The sequence below is a fragment of the Haematobia irritans genome, chromosome 1, assembly GCF_050003625.1.
Source record: "Haematobia irritans isolate KBUSLIRL chromosome 1, ASM5000362v1, whole genome shotgun sequence".
In the NCBI taxonomy this organism is placed as follows: Eukaryota; Metazoa; Arthropoda; class Insecta; order Diptera; family Muscidae; genus Haematobia; species Haematobia irritans.
The window spans coordinates 43,768,182-43,790,298 of record NC_134397.1 but is presented as its reverse complement, the minus strand read 5'-3'; the positions used below and the strand labels follow the sequence as shown (position 1 = coordinate 43,790,298).

Sequence of the window (22,117 nt, the reverse complement as noted above, 5' to 3'; positions counted from 1 at the left end):
TTAATTATATATTATTTTAGTTTTATTTTAGTTTTATTTTATTTTATTTTATTTTATTTTATTTTATTTTATTTTATTTTATTTTTATTACTGCACGAATGTAACATAGTCAATCAGACCCTACGACAGTTACAGTTACAATACAATAACATTACTACTAGAAACACTTAAATATAAAAATATATAAATAACAATTAAAAAATATAGATCTATGTTTTTTAATAAATAACACAGAATGAGAATAAGAACAATATAAAACTAACTGCAATAAAAAATTACCAAAAATGGCACTTAGACACATTATATTGCTAATTTAAATAATTAATTGTTTAATAAATACCCCGAAAGTTTTCACTCATTTTCTTAATTAACTTTGTGTTGCTAGTTTGATTTAAAAAAATATTGTTTATTTTTTTTAATTAAAGACGTAACTATTTTCAATCACCTTCTTAAATGACTTTGAGTTTTTCTTTTGATTAAAGAGTTAATTGTATCAGTTAATTTTTTTATTAATAATTTAAAAATGTTCAATCATTGACCTAATTGACTTAATGTTTCCAGTTTGATTAAAAAGTTAATTGTGATTTGGTGATATTTTTTTCTGTGTATGTCAATCCTTGCAAATCCTTTATTTAACCAAATTCATTCCCTATCATAATATATATTTTTTTATTTAATTCGTTGTAATATTTTTTTATTTAATTTTTTGAACAATGGTGCCCTTGTGTCATTTTAGTGGCAAATTTGCCACCTTTTTCATCAATTAATATAATATGCCACAAAATGCCATACGTCTTCATCAGTACAACTTTCTAAATATTCCCATTAAATAAAATATTATATAAATTATAACCCCGACACAAATTACGATTTCGGATATGACTTGTGTGCCAAACAATAGTCGTGTTTTGGTTAGGTTAGGTTAAAGTGGCAGCCCGATTAAATTTCAGGCTCACTTAGACTATTCAGTCCATTATGATACCACATTTAATTAAAAGTACCTATTACATATGGGCACTTCTAGTCTTAACCACTAAACCTTCTCTATTATTTACTTTTGTTGAACCAACCAGATTGCTCCAAAAACATTAACAAACTGCTTAAGTTAACGTTTTCCAGGTCTGCCAGTAATCTAAAGCTATAGCTCCTAAAATTCGCTTACGCCTTACACAAAAAGCAGGACACTCACACAAGAGGTGTTTAATTGATTCCTTTTCCTTCACATCATGACAGCTTATACAATAGTCATTATACTTCGCACCTATAGTTTTTGCAAATTCGCCTATCAGGCAGCGACCCGTTATAACAGATATCAGGAGTGTTATCTGACGCCTTGAGAATACTAGCATATCTAGTGTGAGGTTTAAGTTTAAATGGGGCCATATTTGCTTGGTGTCGTTACAACCCTTGTAATTCTCCCATCGAATATTGGCCATCATAACAGCCTTCTCACGCAGTAAGAGCTTGCAGGTGGCCAGAGGCATACCAACAGATTCTAGTTCCCCTGTAATATGTAAGGTAGTTCCTAGCCTTGCTAACACATCTGATTCGCAGTTCCCCGTTATGTTCCTATGGCCAGGCACCCATATTAAGTGAATATTGTACTGCTCAGCCAACTCGTTGAGAGATTTGCGGCAGTCTATGGCCGTTTTCGAGTTAAGGAACACAGAGTCCAAGGATTTAATTGCAGGTTGACTGTCCGAGTATATATTAATGTCAATATTTGTTGGAACATTACTTCTCAGCCAATTCACCATCTCTCTTATTGCCAATATTTCAGCAGTGATTAGGTAATCTTTTCGCTTTTCGAATTTCCAGATCTTTAGAATATACTCCGAACCCCACTTGTCCATTCAATTTGGAGCCATCAGTATAGAAATCTATATATTTTTTATTCCCCGGGGTCTGTGTACACCACGCCTCACTGTTGGGAAGTAGAGTTTCAAACTTTTTGTCGAAAAGGGATTTTGCCAGGGTGTAATCCACTACATTAGGCACATCTGGCATTACTTTGAGGACCGAACTGTGACCGTACATTTTTTCCGACCACAGCGATAGCTCGCGCAACCGCACAGCCGTTGTTGCAACTGACTGTTTGGCCAAAATGTCTAAAGGCAATAGATGCAGCATGACATTAAGGGAGTCTGTTCCTGTCTTACTAAATGCGCCTGAGATACATAAGCTCGCCATACGCTGAACTTTATCTAAACAAGTCGGTTTCTGAAGTGCCGGCCACCAGACTACAACACCATATTGGATTATAGGTCTAACTACTGCCGTGTATAGCCAATGCACAATTTTTGGTTTTAGTCCCCACTTTTTCCCTATTGCCTTTTTGCACGAGTACAAAGCTACCGTGGCTTTTCTCGCCCTCTCTTCAATATTAAGCCTAAAATTCAGCTTCCTGTCCAAAATAACGCCAAGGTATTTTGCACACTCACCAAAGAGAATTTCAATTACCCCGTAAGGGAATGGGTCTAACCGTGGCAGTTTTGCGATCTTTGCAGTACATGACTAGTTCTGCCTTTGCTGGATTTACCGCAAGACCATTATCTTTCGCCCATTTCTCAGTCATCCGGAGAGCTCTCTGTATAATATCTCTGATTGTGGATTTTCCCCTGACTGCTAGCGCCACATCATCTGCGTATGCCACCACTTTTATCCTTTCTTTTTCTAGGGAAACCAGAAGGTTGTTTATAGCAACATTCCAAAGAAGAGGTGATAGAACTCCTCCTTGGGGAGTGCCTCTGTTCACATACCTTTGTATGTTTGGTTGCCCTAGTGTGGCTGAAATACGTCTCTTTATTAGAAGTTCGTCTAACAGCCTAAGTATACCTGGATCAACATTCAGAGTTGTCAGTCCATTTAATATCGAGCTCGGATGGACATTGTTGAACGCCCCTTCGATGTCTAGAAACGCCACGATTGTGTATTCTTTGACAGATAGTGAGCTTTCAATAAAGCTGACTAGTTCATGCAATGCGGTCTCAGTAGACCTGCCCTTCGAGTATGTATGCTGTCGTTTCGAGAGCAAACTTGAATCCACGCTAGTTCTAAGATACATGTCTATCATCCTCTCCAGGGTCTTAAGTAGGAATGAGGATAAGCTGATTGGTCGGAAATTACTCGCACTCGCGTGAGAGGCTTTTCCCGCTTTAGCTATGAAGACGACTTTTGTTTCTCTCCACTTTTCTGGAATATATGCTAAGTTTACACATCGTTTATATATCACCGTCAACCAGGGGATAATTCTTTCAGCCAGTGCTTGTAATTCCGCCGGAGTAATTCCATCAGGTCCGGGGGGATTTGAATGGTCCAAAGCTATTTAAAGCCCATTTTATTCTAGATTCCGACACAATTTCCTCCATAGGAAATGACCGCTGAGCCACTGTTACACCGCCAGAACATGGTTCATGGGAAAGTAGGTCCCTTGTCATTGAGCTTAACATGGAATCGGGCAGCACTGAATAGTCTAAGTGAGCCTGATACATCGGGCTTCCACATAACCTAACCTAACCGAACATGGTTCAACCGTCGGATTTCCAGGGAAGTGTGTGTCCAAAAGTACCTCCAACGTCTCCTCACTGGACGTTGTCCAATTTCCTTCTGATGTTTTAATGAAACCTGGAGCGGTGTTAGTGGATGCTAGTACCTTCCGTAGTCTGGAAGCCTCTAACGTATTCTCAATACTGCTACAGTAATCATCCCAAGAGTTTTGTTGAGACCTTCTCAGTTCTCGTTTATATGCTCTCAGATTCATCTTGTAAATGTCCCAATCCTCCGGAGCTCTTGTGGACTTTGCTTTGTTAAAGAGCTTCCTGCAGGATTTCCTCATATTACTTAACTCCGTAGTCTACCATGGCGGCCGAATTTTTCCCCTTGGCTTTCCTCTAGGGCAAGCAGCTTTCAGTGACATGTTGAAGGCCGCTCCACTGTGTGTTCGATATCTTGCACATATTTGTCTCTAGCATTTCCGGTATTATCAAATTGAACGATTCCCTATACCTATTCCAATCAGCTTTCCTAACATTTGGCGGAAATATGGTCTTTGAAGTACGAACAGCCAATCTGAAACTGATGTAGCGATGTTTTGGTTCGTAGTAAATAAATGAAAACTGAAAATATTTTACAAATATATTCTGTGTTATCCAGTGGTCTCCCAGTATATTAGAGACGGGGCAGGACATTCCCCCTTATCGCTATTTTATGGAAAAGCTAATATTTTGTCCAAATGTTATTTCTTTAGAATATTTTGTTTCTATAGAAAATTTTGTCAAAATTTTATTTCTATAGAAAATTTTGTTTAAATTGTATTTCTATAGAAAATTTTATTTCTATAGAAAATTTTTTCCAAATTTTATTCGGAAAAATGTTGTCCAAATTGTTCCCAGTTTATATTTCACTTGCTGTGTATAGTATTTTGCTGCTGGTACTCAACGGGGATTTTTGTTGGTGGGTTTTATGTAAAAAAAAATACCCAAATTGATAATAAATTTTAAGCTGTTGAATGCACCTCATTATTAATCAGAATACAAAAGCTCGTGAACATGTTGTTCAAAAATTAAAAAAAATAAAATAAAATAATATAAAAAAACAACAAGTCTTTAATCATATTGTGTTTAAAAAGAGTTGCATTTGGGAAGCTCTTTAACACAATAAAAAAGAACAATCTGAGAGAATGTAAACGAGAATTAAATCTTGTTTTTCACCAATTAGTGTAGTCCTCTTTAGGTTGAAATGTTATAGTTTCCTTCGAAAAACTCCTCGTTGTGTATTTTGGGCCGATATCTGCAAAATTCGCCATAGGTCTTTGTGGACCTAAAATTCCTATAGATGTCAAATTCGATTATCTAGAAGTGCAAGAAATTAAAACAGGAGATCAATCTATATGGGAGCTTGATTGAGATTGAGTCTTTCAAAATCGGCAATCTTTGAACTTGACCTGCTGCAGGCCAAAATTGAAGGCCGTGGCGTTATTAAAACAAATAATTCTGTGGGGGGTGTAAAAAAATTTTGAAACTTTTTTATATCCTGCTCCACACTGTGGAACAGGATATAAAAAATATATATATTTCGCATATATATATTTCGCCCGATATGGACTTATATGGCCCCAGAAGCCAGAGTTTTACCCTAATTTGCTTAAAATTTTGCACAGAAGAACAATTAGTGCTATAGTCAAGTGTGCCAAATTTTATTGAAATCGGTTCAGATTTAGATATAGCTCCCATATATATCTTTCGCCCGATATGGACTAATACGGTCACAGAAGCCAGAGTTTTACCCCAATTTGGTTGAAATTTTGCACAGAGAGTAGAATTAGTATTGTAGATATGCGTGCTGGTTGAAATCGGTTCAGATTTAGATATAGCTCCCATATATAGCTTTCGCCCGATTTACACTCATATGACCACAGAAGCCAATTTTTTGCTCCGATTTAGTTGACATTTTGCACAGGGAGTAGAATTAGCATTGTAGCTATGCGTGCCAAATTTGGTTGAAATCGGTTCAGATTTAGATATAGCTCCAATATATAGCTTTCGGCCGATTTACACTCATATGACCACAGATGCCAATTTTTTGCTCCGATTTAGTTGACATTTTGCACAGGGAGTAGAATTAGCATTGTAGCTATGCGTGCCAAATTTGGTTGAAATCGGTTCAGATTTAGATATAGCTCCAATATATAGCTTTCGGCCGATTTACACTCATATGACCACAGAGGCCAATTTTTAACTCCGATTTAGTTGAAATTTTGCACAGGGAGTAGAATTAGCATTGTAGCTATGCGTGCCAAATTTGGTTGAAATCGGTTCAGATTTAGATATATCTCCCATATATAGCTTTCGCCCGATTTACACTCATATGACCACAGAGGCCAATTTTTAACTCCGATTTTGTTGAAATTTTGCACAGGGAGTAGAATTACCATTGTTGCTATGCGTGCCAAATTTGGTTGAAATCGGTTCCGATTTAGATATATCTCCCATATATAGCTTTCGCCCGATTTACACTCATATGACCACAGAGGCCAGTTTTTAAATCCGATTTAGTTGAAATTTTGCACAGGGAGTAGAATTAGCATTGTAGCTATACGTGCCAAATTTGGTTGAAATCGGTTCAGATTTAGATATAGCTCCCATATATATGTTTTTCTGATTTCGACAAAAATGGTCAAAATACCAACACTTTCCTTGTAAAATCGCCACTGCTTAGACGAAAAGTTGTAAAAATGACTCTAATTGTCTTAAATTTCTAATACATATATGTCGAGCGATAAATCATAAACAAACTTTTGCGAAGTTTCCTTAAAATTGCTTCAGATTTAAATGTTTCCCATATTTTTTTACTAACATTGTGTTCCACCCGACTTAAATTTTGAGTCTATAGATTTTGTATAAGTCTATCAAATTCTGTCCAGATCGAGTGATATTTAAATGTATGTATTTGGGACTAACCTTTATATATAGCCCCCAACACATTTGACGGATGTGATATGGTATCGAAAATTTAGATCTACAAAGTGGTGCAGGGTATAATATAGTCGGCCCCGCCCGACTTTAGACTTTCCTTACTTGTTTTTTTTTTTTTAATTAGTGTGCACACTTGGACACTTTTTAGAAATTCTAAATTATGTTGGATTACCATCTCAATTTAAATTTATCTCTACTTATTAATTTTTTGGTAATGTACATCAATTTTTTTTTTAAATTTTTTTACAATCTTAATTTATCTATTACCATATATTCGAATGATGCTCGGTTTCCATACGATTTTCCTATACTAAATCTTTTTTTTTAATTTTTGCTCTCTTTTTCTTGCGCAGGAAAACATTATTGTCCCCGTATGGCCACAATGAATCGTCCAACATTCCAGGCTATACGATCATATTCTCCATCAGAACCGGCCATTGTATTTGTATCCTCTAGACGACAGACACGTTTAACTGCCTTAGATTTGATCACTTTTGTGGCAGGCGATGAAAATCCCAAACAGTTCCTAAATATGGAAGAATATGAAATGCAACAAATACTACAGGATATAAAAGATTCCAATTTGAAATTTTGCCTCGCTTTTGGCATTGGGTTGCATCATGCTGGCTTACAAGAACAAGATCGTAAAACTGTAGAAGAACTATTTTTAAATCGTAAAATACAAGTGCTTATAGCCACAGCCACATTGGCGTGGGGTGTTAATTTACCAGCTCATTTAGTAGTCATCAAAGGCACAGAGTATTTCGATGGCAAACTGAAGAAATATGTTGACATGCCCATAACCGATGTCTTACAAATGATGGGTCGTGCCGGCCGCCCACAATTCGATAATGAAGGTGTTGCCGTGGTCCTGGTGCATGATGTTAAAAAGAATTTTTATAAGAAATTCCTCTATGATCCATTCCCTGTGGAATCAAGTCTATTGGAAGTGTTACCGGAACACATTAATGCTGAAATTGTGGCGGGAACAGTACAAACAAAGCAGGCCGCTTTGGATTATTTAACATGGACATTCTTCTTTAGACGCCTTCTAAGAAATCCCACCTATTATAATTTGGATGGTCTCGAACCTAGTCAAGTGAATAGTTTCTTGTCTTCGTTGGTGGAGAAGGTGGTGTACGAATTGGAAGCAGCTGCTTGTCTGGTTCAAAACGAACATTTACTTATTCCCACTTTCCTAGGACGTATTGCTTCATTCTATTATTTATCGTATCGTACAATGAAACACTTCTTAGATGATTTGGAACCACAAATGTCTACAGGAGATATCCTTTTAGCTATAGCCGATTCGTATGAATTCGATCAACAACCTGTGCGTCACAATGAAGATAAATATAATGAGTGAGTTGGGTTTTGGGGGGAAATTCTGTCAAATTTTAAATTTTCATCATCAAAATTTTCTTTGCTACAGAGAAATGGCTGAAGTTGTTCGCTATCGTCCTCGTTCTGCTACTTGGGATTCACCGTATACGAAAACATTCCTTTTGCTACAGGCTCATTTCTCTCGTTTGGCTTTGCCAAATTCAGATTATTTGACTGACACAAAATCCACTTTGGATAATGCCACGCGTGTTATGCAGGTAAATTACGGGGATAAGTTCTGATTCTTTCAAAATATCAGCAAGGTTTGCGCCAGTCATGCTTCTACAATAGTCCGCATGGGATATAATCTGAATGTAGCCAAGATGGGGAGGGGGTATGGATCACGGTTGCCACTCGAGCAAAAAATTATCTACCAAAAATTACCGAACAAAAAATTTTTATTTTGTAAAATTTTATTACTAAAGAAAATTTTGTCAAAATTTTATTTCTATAGAAAATTTTCTAAAAATTTTATTTCTATAGAAAATTGTCTAAAAATTTTATTTCTAAAGAAAATCTCATAATTTTATTATATAGAAAATTTTCTCAAAATTTTATTTCTAAAGAAAATCTCAAAATTTTATTATATAGAAAATTTTCTCAAAATTTTATTTCTAAAGAAAATCTCATAATTTTATTATATAGAAAATTTTGTCAACATTTATTTTTATAGAAAATTTTCTCAAATTTTTCTATTACAGAAATTTTTTGTCAAAATTTTATTTCTATAGAAAATGTTGTCAAAATTTTATTTCTATAGAAAATTTTATCATAATTTTATTTCTATAGTAAATAGAAAATTTTCTCAAAATTTTATTTCTATAGAAAATTGTGTCATAGTTTTAATTCTAAAGAAAATCTCATAATTTTATTATATAGAAAGTTTTCTCAAAATTCATTTAGAAAATTTTGTCAAATTTTGTTTCCTATAGAAAATTTTCTCAAAATTTTATTTTTATAGAAAATTTTGTTAAATTTTTTATTTCTATAGAAAATTTTGTCAAAATTTTATTTTTAATAGAAATGTTCTCGAAAATTTTATTGCTATAGAAAATTTTGTCAAAATTTTAATTCTATAGAAAATTTTGTCAAAATTTTAATTCTATAGAAATTTTTGCCAAAATTTTATTTCTATAGCAAATTGTGTCAAAATTTTATTTCTATAGAAATTTTCTCAAAATTTTATTGCCATAGAAAATTTTATCAAAATTGTATGGATCACGGTTGCCACTCGAGCCAAAAATTACCAAACAAAAAATTCTTATTTTGTAAAATTTTATTACTAAAGACAATTTTGTCAAAATTTTATTTCTATAGAAATTTTTTTTAATAATTTTATTTCTATAGAAAATTTTGTCAAAATTTTATTTCTATAGAAAATTTTGTCAAAATTTTATTCCTATAGAAAATTTTGTCAAAATTTTATTTCTATAGAAAATTTTGTCAAAGTTTTATTTCTAAAGAAAATCTCATAATTTTATTATATAGAAAATTTCCTCTAAATTCATTTAGAAAGTTTTCTCAAAATTTTATTTTTATAGAAAATTTTGTCAACATTTATTTCTATAGAAAATTTTGTAAAAATTTTATTGCTATAGAAAATTTTCTCAAAATTTTATTCCTATAGAAAATTTTCTCAAAATTTTATTTTTATAGAAAATTTTGTTAAAATTTTTATTTCTATAGAAAATTTTGTCAAAATTGTATTTTTATATAGAAACTTTTGTCAAAAATTTAATTCTATAGAAAATTTTGCCAAAATTTTATTTCTATAGAAAATTTTGTCAAAATGTTATTTCAATAGAAAATTTTCTCAATATTTTTTTAATATTGAAAATTTTCTCAATATTTTTTTAATATTGAAAATTTTGTCAAAATTTTATTTCTATAGAAATTTTCTCAAAATTTTATTGCCATAGAATTTTTTTTCAAAATTATATGGATCACGGTTGTCACTGAGCCAAAAACTACCAAACAAAAAATTCTTATTTTGTAAAATTTTATTTCTATAGAAAATTTTGTCAAAATTTTATTTCTATAGTAAATAGAAATTTTTATTTCTATAGTAAATAGAAAATTTTCTCAAAATTTTATTTCTATAGAAAATTTTCTCAAAATTTTATTTCTATAGAAAATTTTGTCAAAGTTTTATTTCTATAGAAAATTTTGTCAAAATTTTATTCCTATAGAAAATTTTGTCAAAATTTTATTTCTATAGAAAATTTTGTCAAAATTTTATTTCTAAAGAAAATCTCATAATTTTATTATATAGAAAATTTCCTCTAAATTCATTTAGAAAATTTTGTAAAATTTTGTTTCCTATAGAAAGTTTTCTCAAATTTTTATTTTTATAGAAAATTTTGTCAACATTTATTTCTATAGAAAATTTTCTCAAACTTTTATTACTATAGAAAATTTTGTAAAAATTTTATTGCTATAGAAAATTTTCTCAAAATTTTATTTCTATAGAAAATTTTCTCAAAATTTTATTTTTATAGAAAATTTTGTTAAAATTTTTATTTCTATAGAAAATTTTGTCAAAATTTTATTTTTAATAGAAATTTTCTCAAAAATTTTGTCAAAATTTTAATTCTATAGAAATTTTCGCAAAATTTTGTTTCTATAGAAAATTTTGTCAAAATTTTATTTCTATAGTAAATAGAAAATTTTCTCAAAATCTTATTTCTATAGAAAATTTTGTCAAAATTTTATTTCTAAAGAAAATCTCATAATTTTATTATATAGAAAATTTTCTCAAAATTCATTTAGAAAATTTTGTCAAATTTTGTTTCCTATAGAAAGTTTTCTCAAAATTTTATTTTTATAGAATTTTTTGTCAACATTTATTTTTATAGAAAATTTTCTCAAACTTTTATTACTATAGAAAATTTTGTCAACATTTTATTGCTACAGAAAATTTTCTCAAAATTTTATTTCTATAGAAAATTTTCTCAAAATTTTCTTTTTATAGAAAATTTTGTTAAAATTTTTATTTCTATAGAAAATTTTGTTAAAATTTTTATTTCTATAGAAAATTTTGTCAAAATTTTATTTTTAATAGAAATTTTCTCGAAAATTTTGTCAAAATTTTATTTTTAATAGAAATTTTCTCGAAAATTTTATTGCTATAGAAAATTTTGTCAAAAATTTAATTCTATAGAAAATTTTGCCAAAATTTTATTTCTATAAAAATTTTTGTCAAAATTTTATTCCTATAGAAAATTTTCTCAATATTTTTTTAATATTGAAAATTGTCTCATCATTTTATTTCTATAGAAAATTTGGTCAAAATTTTATTTCTATAGAAATTTTTCTCAATATTTTATTAATATTGAAAATTTTCTCAAAATTTTATTTTTATAGAAAATTTTTATTTCTATAGAAAATTTTGTCAAAATTTTAATTATGTAGAAAATTGGAGAAGTACCCCTCAGTTGGAGAGAAATTTTTTGCAAAATCTACCAAAACATTGGGAATTCTACCAATATACCGAACAGTAAAATTCCTACAATTTTTTTTAGGATTCTGCCAACTATAGCAACCGTGGCATGGATGCTAGGCTCTGAACTTAGTAATCATTAATATTGTAATCATTCAAAAAAAAAAAAAATGTAGAAAGTATTAAAAAATCTTCTTGATTTGATTGCTAATAATTGATCTTCTCTTTACAGGCTATGGTCGATTATACTGCTGAAAGAGGATGGCTTTCAACAACTCTCAAAGTACAACAGCTAATGCAAAGTGCAATACAGGCCCGTTGGTTTGATGAAAGTGAATATCTAACATTACCCCATGTTAATGCCGGCAATGTCCATTTGTTTTACAATATTGCACACAATTATGAATATTTAACACTGCCCGCATTAAAAGACATTTGTCGCAATGATTATGAGAAATTGGCTGGACCATTAAGAGATATGTTTGAGGAGCCAGAAATTGAACAAATGTATAAGGTAATACAGGATCTGCCAGAGATAGCATTGAATATTTTGGTACAGGGTCGTCATTATGATGAAGAAGAATCACTAAGACCAGTTAGCACTGATGTCAAGTCAAACATATGGACTGAGATTCACCGAAATGAGGTATAAACAAATAATGCAATGGAAAATAAATTTGCATTCAATTATTTTTCTATATTTCATTGTAGGACTATGTTCTTTGCATTGAAATGGAGCGATTAAATGTAAAGCGTAATTTCAACACGGCCATACATTGTCCCAAATACCCCAAGGGTAAGAAGGAAGCATGGTTCCTAACTCTAGGCTCTCAAGGCAGTGATGAATTGTTGGCCATGAAACGTATTAATATGAGAGGTCTAAAATCGTCCAATCGCATAACTTTCCAATGTCCACCCCGCAAAGGTCGCTTACTGCTAACCCTCTATCTAATGTCCGATTGTCTAATGGGTTTCGATCAACAATTCGATTTGCAATTTGAGATTGTTGACTCGAAACAAAAATAATTCCCAAAGGGAGTTGAATATTTTTTTTTTTAATTAATGTAAAAATAGTGAATTTTTTGAGTTTGATTTTACTGTTTTTTTTATTAAATAAATCTTGTCACAAAAGATCTTTAGCTATCTAATAATAAACTATAAATTAGACTTGACAGCTTTAAAAGTTCTAAAAGTCCATAAAATTTCCTTTCATACTATACTATGTATTTTAAAAGAGACATTATCCCAGATCAGTTATAGTTAATAACCTCCATTCAATTGTTATTGCTTTGTTGTATGAAATTAAATTTATAAATATTAGCATACATATATAGTATTAAATTCTATATATATACATATACATATAAATCTACCTAAACATTATATAAAATAAATTATATATTTTATACGTAGCGTTATATTTATATTGCTTTTCTTGTGTTAATAAATGAAATAAACAAGAACTGGAAAAGAGAAAGAACACAATTGAGCTAAAAAGGGCGCAACCGTGGTGCAATGGTTAGCATGCCCGCCTTGCATACACAAGGTCGTGGGTTCGATTCCTGCTACGACCGAAAACCAAAAAGTTTTTCAGCGGTGGATTATCCCATCTCCGTAATGCTGGTGACATTTCTGAGGGTTTCAAAGCTTCTCTAAGTGGTTTCACTGGAATGTGGAACGCCGTTCGGACTCGGCTATAAAAAGGAGGTCCCTTGTCATTGAGCTTAACATGGAATCGGGCAGCACTCAGTGATAAGGGAGAAGTTCACCACAGTGGTATCACAATGGACTGAATAGTCTAAGTGAGCCTGATACATCGGGCTGCAACATAACCTAACCTAACCTAACCTAACCTAAGCTAAAAAGGGCTCGATTTTTAGTTTTTATAGAAAAATTTATCAGAATTTTATTTTTATACAAAATTTTGTCAAATTTTTATTTGTATAGACATTTTGTCACAATTTTGATTTCAATAGAAAATTTTGTCAAAAATTTTTATTTCTATTGAACATTTTGTCAAAATTTTTATTTCTATTGAACATTTTGTCAAAATTTTATTTCTGTAGAAAATTTTGTCAAAATTTTATTTCTATAGAAGATTTTGTCAAAATTTTATTTCTGTAGAAAATTTTGTCAAAATTTTATTTCTGTAGAAAATTTTGTCAAAATTTTATTTCTATAGAAAATTTTTTGTCAAAATTTTATTTCTATAGAAATTTTTTTATCAAAATTTTATTTCTATAGAAAATTTTGTCAAAATTTTATTTATATAAAAAATTTTGTCAAAATTTTATTTCTATAGAAAATTTTGTCAAAATTTTATTTCTATAGAAAATTTTGTCAAAATTTTATTTCTATAGAAAATTTTGTCAAAATTTCATTTCTATAGAAAATTTTGTCAAAATTTTATTTCTATAGAAAATTTTGTCAAAATTTTATTTCTATAAAAAAATTTGTCAACATTTTTTTCTATGGAAAATTTTGTCAAGATTTTATTTCTATGGAAAATTTTGTTAAAATTTTTATTATACCCTCCACCATAGGATGGGGGGTATATTAACTTTGTCATTCCGTTTGTAACACATCGAAATATTGCTGGTCGTGGTGAAATTCTGAGTCGATCTAAGCATGTCCGTCCGTATTTTGAAATCACGCTAACTTCCGAACGCAACAAGCTATCGACTTGAAACTTGGCACAAGTAGTTGTTATTGATGTAGGTCGGATGGTATTGCAAATGGGCCATATCGGTCAACTTTTACGTATAGCCCCCATATAAACGGACCATCAGATTTGGCTTGTGGAGCCTCTAACAGAAGCATATTTCATCCGATCCGGCTGAAATTTGGTACATGGTGTTGGTATAAGGTCTCTGAAAACCATGCTGAAATTGGTCCACATCGGTCCATAATTATATATAGCACCCATATAAACCGATCCCCAGATTTGGCTTGCGGAGCCTCAAAGAGAAGCAAATTTCATCCGATCTTGCTGATATTTGGTACATGGTGTTGGTTTATGGTCTCTAACAACCATGCAAAAATTGGTCAACATCGGTCCATAATTATATATAGCCCCCATATAAACTGATCCCAAATTTGGCTTGCGGAGCCTCAAAGAGAAGCTTATTTCATCCGATCCGGTACATGGTGTGGTATATGGTCTCTAACACCCATGCAAAAATTGGTCCTCATCGGTCCATAATTATATATAGCCCCCATATAAACGGATCCCAAGATTTGGCTTGCAAAATTAGTTCGATCCGGCTGAAATTTGGTACATGGTGTACCAAAACCGATACCCAGATTTGGCTAGCGGAGCCTCAAAGAGAGTCAAATTTCATCGGATCTTGCTGAAATTTGGTACATGGTGTTGGTTTATGGTATCTAACAACCATGCAAAAATTGGTCAACATCGGTCCATAATTATATATAGCCCCCATATAAACCGATCCCCAGATTTGGCTTGCGGAGCCTCAAAGAGAAGCATATTTCATCCGATCCGGCTGAAATTTGGTACATGGTGTTGGTATATGGTCTCTAACACCCATGCAAAAATTGGTCCACATCGGTCCATAATTATATATAGCCCCCATATAAACGGATCCCAAGATTTGGCTTGCGGAGCCTCAAAGAGAAGCAAATTTCATTCGATCCGGCTGAAATTTCGTACATGGTGTTGGTATATGGTCTCTGAAAACCATGCTAAGATTGTTCCACATCGGTCCATAATTTTGTATAGCCCCCATATAAACCGTTCTCCAGGTTTGAACTCCGGAGCCTCTTGGAAGAGCAAAATTCATCCGAACCGGTTCAAATTTGGAACGTGGTGTTAGTATATGGCCGCTAACAACCATACCAAAATTGGTCCATATCGGTCCATACTTATATATAGCCGATCTCCAATCACACAAAAATTGGTCCATATCGGTTCATAATCATGGTTGCCACTCGAGCCAAAAATAATCGACCAAAATTTTATTTCTATAGAAAATTTTGTGAAAATTTTATTTCTATAGAGAATTTTGTTAAAATTTTATATCTATCGAAAATTTCGTCAAAATTTTATTTCTATAGAAAATTTTGTCAAACTGAATTATACACGTATTTAATCGATCTTTTTTGATTTAATATATACCACGTATGTACTTACATACTATTTAGAAGACGGTGTTAGGAGGTTTTAAGATACCTTGCCATGGGCAAGCGTTACCGCAACTTTTGTAATTCGATTGTGGATGGCAGTGTTTAGAAGAAGTTTCTACGCAATCCATGGTGGAGGGTACATAAGCTTCGGCCTGGCCGAACTTACGGCCGTATTTACTTGTTTCTATTGGATTTGTTTTCAAAAGGTTCTTAGGTTTTTTTTTTGTTGAATATATTAATGATTCATTGAAATCCCCCATGTTTCTAATGAATTGATAAGGTTTGGGAAGTACTAGACGTAGTACTACTAGCTCTATCAAGTTAAATTTCATTCCCACGGTTATAAAGATAATAACCATAAAAATTGTTTTATGATATATGTATTACCAAAAACCTTTTTATAGCATTTATTAAATGCGTTTGGAACGTTTATCTCAAGCAGTTTCTGAGAATCACTACTTAACACCCGTAGATTATTGAACATATGTCTAATTTCTGAATTCGGATACGAGAGCGTGAGTATAACATGAATCTATTTCACGTCTGAATCTATAGATATTTATACAAGGATAATAAAAGCTTCAAAAAATTAGAAATTAAAAAAATGGCAACTACACAAGAACCGACGAGGATCATTGAAAAGATTCTACCCACCAACCGTCCAGAAAATAGTGCCAGAATCCCTGTATATAACAGAAACCTCAAGATGGCCTCAGTGGATAAAACTTGAATAGTCAACTCCAGAGGAAGAGAATTCCAAATTGCACTTCTATGGAAAAGGTTAGCCACCCTGTTGGAACACAGATTAAAATATTCGTGCTAAATACAGTAAAACATTGAAAGCTGTGAATTACAACATAAATTGAATTGAAAATCAACCAAATTCAATGGCGACAAAAAGCGAAATAAGTGGTGACAAAAAACGAGTCTACACTAAAAAAAATCTTGCTCGGTTCCAAAGAGTTTGTTTGGTGGTGAATTGAAAATTTTGATTTTGTGGTGAATTGACAAATCTCGTATTTTTTGAACACTTTTTTGCCAAAATTTAACAAATTTCAACTTATTTATTAATTTCATAGCAATAACATACAACAAGAATAAATTCTTGTTGTATTGGATAAAACGACTTCATTGAAAAGTTTTTCGATTTTTTGACAAGGAAAAAAGCTTTATATCAGAGAAATTCTAATTTTCTTGCTAAGGAAAATTAGAATTCTTATTTTAAAGAAAAGAAATTTCTGATCTCTCGACAATATTTTACACACGCAAAAAAATAATTCTTTCCTCCCAAACGAAATTTTAGACAAACAAAGTTCGTTTCTTATTTGCTTTTCGCTGTAAGGAAGTGTATTTGGAAGAAAAGTATATACTTTTTGTGATAAACATTTATTCGTTTCCAGGATGTAACAACAATTTCATAAAGACTAACTAAAAAAAAATGTTTTCTTGCTAATTGCATTTTCCCTCACATCTTTCTCACATCCACGAGTTTTTTAGTTCTTAACACCTTTTCCTGTAATACCAACAATGTAGAAGAAATTATACGAATTTATAAATTTAAAATTTTTTTTTTACCTTTCGCCTGGACGGAGAATCGAACCGCGGACCATGCACTTTGTAAGCCAACACACTAAACACTGAGCTATGTACCTGTTATGGTCATCAATAGATAATTATCCATATAAGTTATATTTATATAGCATAGCTTGCGGCGCCCACGAACTGAATAAACAAAGTTTATTTAACAGAAACAAACATTTAGTTTGGCACCGTGGAGCAGTGGTTGCTACGTCTGACTCTCATGCCAAGGGTCGTGGGTTCGATCCCTGCTTCGACCAAAGTTTTTTTTTTTTTTACATACATTCCACATATGTTCGGAAGATTCCGAAAAAATGTTCAACATTACATTGTACTATATTAAATTTTGAACTGTAAAATGTGTTTTATTAAAGACCAAAAGTCAGAAAAGAACAGTGTTTGATATAAACGAAATGGACTCTGTTGTTGTTTCAAAAATAACTTTTTTTATTGAAAAAATAAAAACTTTGTAACAAACGAATTTTTTTGGTGGTAAAAGTTTAAAATTTTCGAAGCAATTCAAAAAACTCTAACAAAAGAAAAACGTTTTCGGTACACGTTTCCCAAACGTTTTTTTTTCTTTGCGTGTATATAGCAATAACCCTTATTTATACGGGCACTAGCAACTAGAATTTAATTTATTAATTCTCAACTTTTTTATACCCTTCAAAAAAAAATATATTTCTATAGCAAATTTTCTCAAAATTTATTTCTATAGGAAATTTTCTCAAAATGTATTTCAATAGAAAATTTTGTCAAAATTTATTTCTATAAAAAATGTTGTAAAAATTTATTTCTATAGAAAATGTTGTAAAAATTTATTTCTATAGAAAAATTTCTCAAAACTTTTTTTCCATAGAAAATTTTGTCAAATTTTTTTTTATAGAAAATTTTGTCAAAATTTTCTTTCTATAGAAAATTTTGTCAAACATTTTATTTGTATAGAAAATTTTGTCAAAAATTTATTTCTATAGAAAATTTTGTCCGAGTTTTATTTCTATAGAAGATTTTCTCAAATTTGATTTCTATAGAAAATTTTCTCAATATTTTATTTCTATAGAAAATTTTCTCAAAGTTTTATTTCTACAGAAAATTTTCTCAATATTTTATTTCTATAGACAATTTTGTCAATATTATATTTCTATAGAAAATTTTGTCGAAATTTTCTTTCTATAGAAAAGTTTGTCAATAATGTATTTCTATAGAAAATTTTGTGAATTTTTTCTTCTAATCCAATTGACTTGACATTTTACACAGAGAATAGATTTAAAATTATATTCAAGTGTGTCGAATTTGAACCAATTCGGTTCAGTTCTTTTTTTCTATATTTTGACAAAATGTTATTTCTAATTTTGTAAAAATTTTGATTTCTATAGAAAATTTTGTAAAAATATTGATTTCTATAGAAAAATTTGATAAAAGTTTGTTTCTATAGAAAATTTTGTCAACATTTTTATTTCTATAGAAAATTTTGACAACATTTTATTTCTATAGAAAATTTTAACAAAATTTTATTTTTATAGATTTTATTTCTATAGAAAATTTTGACAAAATTTAATTTCTATAGAAAATTTTGTCAAAATTTTATTTCTATAGAAAATTTTGTCCAAGTTTTATAGAAAATTTTCTCAAAATTTTATTTCTATAGAAAATTTTCTCAATAGTTTATTTCTATAGAACATTTTGTCAAAATTTTATTTCTATAGAAAATTTTGTCAAATTTTTATTTCTATAAAAAATTTAGACAAAATTTTATTTCTATAGAAAAGTTTGACAAATTTCTTTTTTTCAAAATTTTATTTCTATAGAAAGGTTTATCAAAATTTTATTTCTATAGAAAAATGTTGTCAACATTTTTATTTCTTTAGAAAATTTTGGCAAAATTGTATTTCTATAGAAAATTTAGTCAATTTTCTCTTCTACTCCAATTAACTTGACATTTTACAGAGAATAGATTTAACATTATATTCAAGTGTGTCGAATTTGAACCAATTCGGTTGTTCTTTTTTTCAATATTTTGACAAAATTTTATTTCTGCAGAAAATTTTGTAAAAATTTTGATTTCTATAGAAAATTTTGTACAAATTTTGATTTCTATAGAAAATTTTGTCAAAATATTGATTTCTATAGAAAATTTTGACAAACGTTTAGTTCTATAGAACATTTTTGAAAAAATTTTATTTCTATAGAAAATTTTGTCAACATTTTTATTTCTACACCCTCAAAAAAAATCGCTTCTTTAACATATGTTCCAAACATATTTTGCAGGAAGCACATATATTATTGGATACTGCCGAAACATTAATATGTTTGTTTTATGTGAACATATCATATGTTTGGAAGCATTTTGAGCCCAAAAATATTATATGCTTGGAAGAATTTTTCCCAAAGACGATTGTGCTCATTGCCTAACATACTCGTAATTTTCACTTCCTCGAAATATTTTAGTTCTTGGCACCTTTTTCTGTAATACAAATAATGTTGAAGAAATTATTCACTTTTATACATTTTTTAAATTTTACCTTTCGCCTGCACGGAGAATCGAACCGAGGACTATACAGTTTGTAAGCCAACAAACTACCCACTGGACTACGTAGCTGTTATAGTCACCAGTAGATAATTATCGTTATAAGTTACACTTATATAGCATAGTTTGCAGCGCCCACGAGCCCATGCAAACATAACATTATTTAACAGAAACATACATTTGTTTGCCACGTGGACTCTCCCGTCAACTCTCCCGATTACCATCTCTATTTCTTTCTCTATACTCTCTCTGTCGCTTTGAATAAAATATCACAACATATGTATGTTTAGTCGAAATTTGTAAATTTATATATGTTTGCATTCACACATATGATTTTTATGAAACATTCATGCCCCAAACATAATATATTCCAACATATTAACATAGATGTCCCAAACATTTAGTGTTAGTTTAGGAACATACCTTGTTTGCACTTAAATATATTGTGTTTTAAAATTGTGCCCGAAACACATTTTGTTTATATCGGAACATATGAAAAACATATTTTTCTAAGAGTGTATAGAACATTTTGACAAAACTTTATTTCTATAGAAAATTTTGTCAATATTTTTTTACTCCAATTGACTTGACATTTTACACAGAGAATAGATTTAACATTATATTCAAGTGTGTCGAATTTTAACCCATTCGGTTCAGTTCTTCCGCTTTAGCCAAATATGGTCAAAAGTACCCTCGTTTTACTCATAATTCTGTGATGATTTCCCATATTGTAGTCAAATCTTACTTACTGTAATGATAGAGAAAACATTTCGTCCAAATCGCTTCAGATTTAAATACACACCCTCAAAAAAATCGCTTCTCTAACATATGTTCAAACATATTTTGCAGGAAGCACATATATTATTGGATATTGTCGAATCATTATTATGTTTGTTTTCTGTGAACATATTATTGTTTGGAAGCATTTTGAGCCCAAAAATATTATATGCTTAGAAGAATTTTCTCCCCAAGAAGATTGTGCTCATTCCCTCACATAATTTTCACTACCACGAAATTTTTAGTTCTTGACACCTTTTTCTGTAATACAAATAATATTGAAAAAATTATTCAATTTTATAATTTTTTTAAATTTTACCTTTCGCCTGGACGGAGAATCGAACTGGGAACCATGCAATTTGTAACCCAACACACTACCACTGGGCTATGTAGCTGTTGTAGTCACCAATAGACAATTATCGTTATAAGTTACATTTATATAGCATAGTTTGCCGCGCCCACAAGCCCATGCAAACATAACATTATTTAACAGAAACATACATTTGTTGGTCGCGTGGAGCAGTGGTTAGCATACGTTCCGATTTCTTTTAGCGAAACAAGAAAAAAATTGTGTCCATAATGCCAAAATGATAAACAAAACACATGTCCACACATACATAAAATGCTGCTCTCAAGGCGAAAACACATGCTTTTTTTCAAATGTCTATTCTCTTGGCTCCGAATACTCATTCTAATATTCAAATTAAATAATATTTAGACTTAAGAATATCAAATTTTTTGCCTTATCATAAAACAGTTTTCCGAAACAACATACAAGCGTTTTCACAGAAATTGCTCTCTTTTCATTCTCCCGCTGTGTTATGTTGATATCTTTCGTCCATCTCTTTTCTTTCTCTATACTCTCTCTCTCTCTGCAGCTCTCTGAATAAAATATCACAACATATATATGTTTACTCGAAATTTGTAAATTTATATATGTTTACATTCACACATAATATATTCTAACATATTAACATATGTGTCCCAAACAATTAGTGTTAGTTTAGGAACATTACATGTTTGCACTTAAATATATTGTGTTTAAAAATTGTGCTGAAACACATTTTGTTTATATCAGAACATATGAAAAACATATTTTTCTAACAGTGCATGTATATTCAAATTTATATGAATAAATAAATTTGATGAATTTGAGATGGTACCAAAAATTTTGGTCTACATGATGGTAAAGTCGGCTCCGCCCAACTGGACCAATTTTTGTACAACGATCTGCTAGAGATGGTTTAGAGTATAATTTACTTTATATTCACCTCAATGTGAATTCAAAGCAATTTCATGTCACACTTACACCTCTATGCCAGACCCCATTATTACACACAAAAAATGTTTTTTTCTGATTCAATCACGAAATTAATTGATCCAATTAATTTTTTAATTGAAATATCTTCAATCATAGAAATGATAGTATCAATTAAAAAATTAATTCATAACCAATTAAAAAATTAATTGATACTATTAATTTTTGTTTCCATTAAGAAATTATTGAATCAATTAAATTTTTAATTGACTTTATTAAACTCAATTAATACTTTAATTTGAAAAAATTTCGTGAAATATTTTTTCTGTGTAATAGAATTTTGTTCCAATATTATCGGGAGAAAACAAAAGTTTATCTATTACCAGGAACACAATATGCAAAAACTGACCAATTTTCTGTAGAAATTCATGTTGCAGAGCTAATAAATAAATGAAAGAATTGAATTTAATCCATGTCATTGATCGACTATATCGAAAAAAATACGACTATAGCTTATCATTCACCAAGATTGGCAGATT

The 22,117-nt window shown here is 30.5% G+C and overlaps 1 protein-coding gene across 1 annotated transcript in view; it reads left to right on the top strand.

The window, feature by feature from the left end:
- The window catches only part of obe (activating signal cointegrator 1 complex subunit obelus), a 41,649-nt gene extending 28,891 nt beyond the window's left edge, over positions 1-12,758 (top strand). Inside the window, exons 6-9 of the mRNA XM_075290156.1 lie at positions 6,827-7,835; positions 7,906-8,074; positions 11,528-11,941; positions 12,007-12,758. Coding sequence (XP_075146271.1) covers positions 6,827-7,835; positions 7,906-8,074; positions 11,528-11,941; positions 12,007-12,321 — 1,907 coding nt within the window. The 3' untranslated portion in view covers positions 12,322-12,758. The remainder of the gene's footprint in view (positions 1-6,826; positions 7,836-7,905; positions 8,075-11,527; positions 11,942-12,006) is intronic.
- The last annotated feature ends 9,359 nt before the right edge of the window (positions 12,759-22,117 follow it).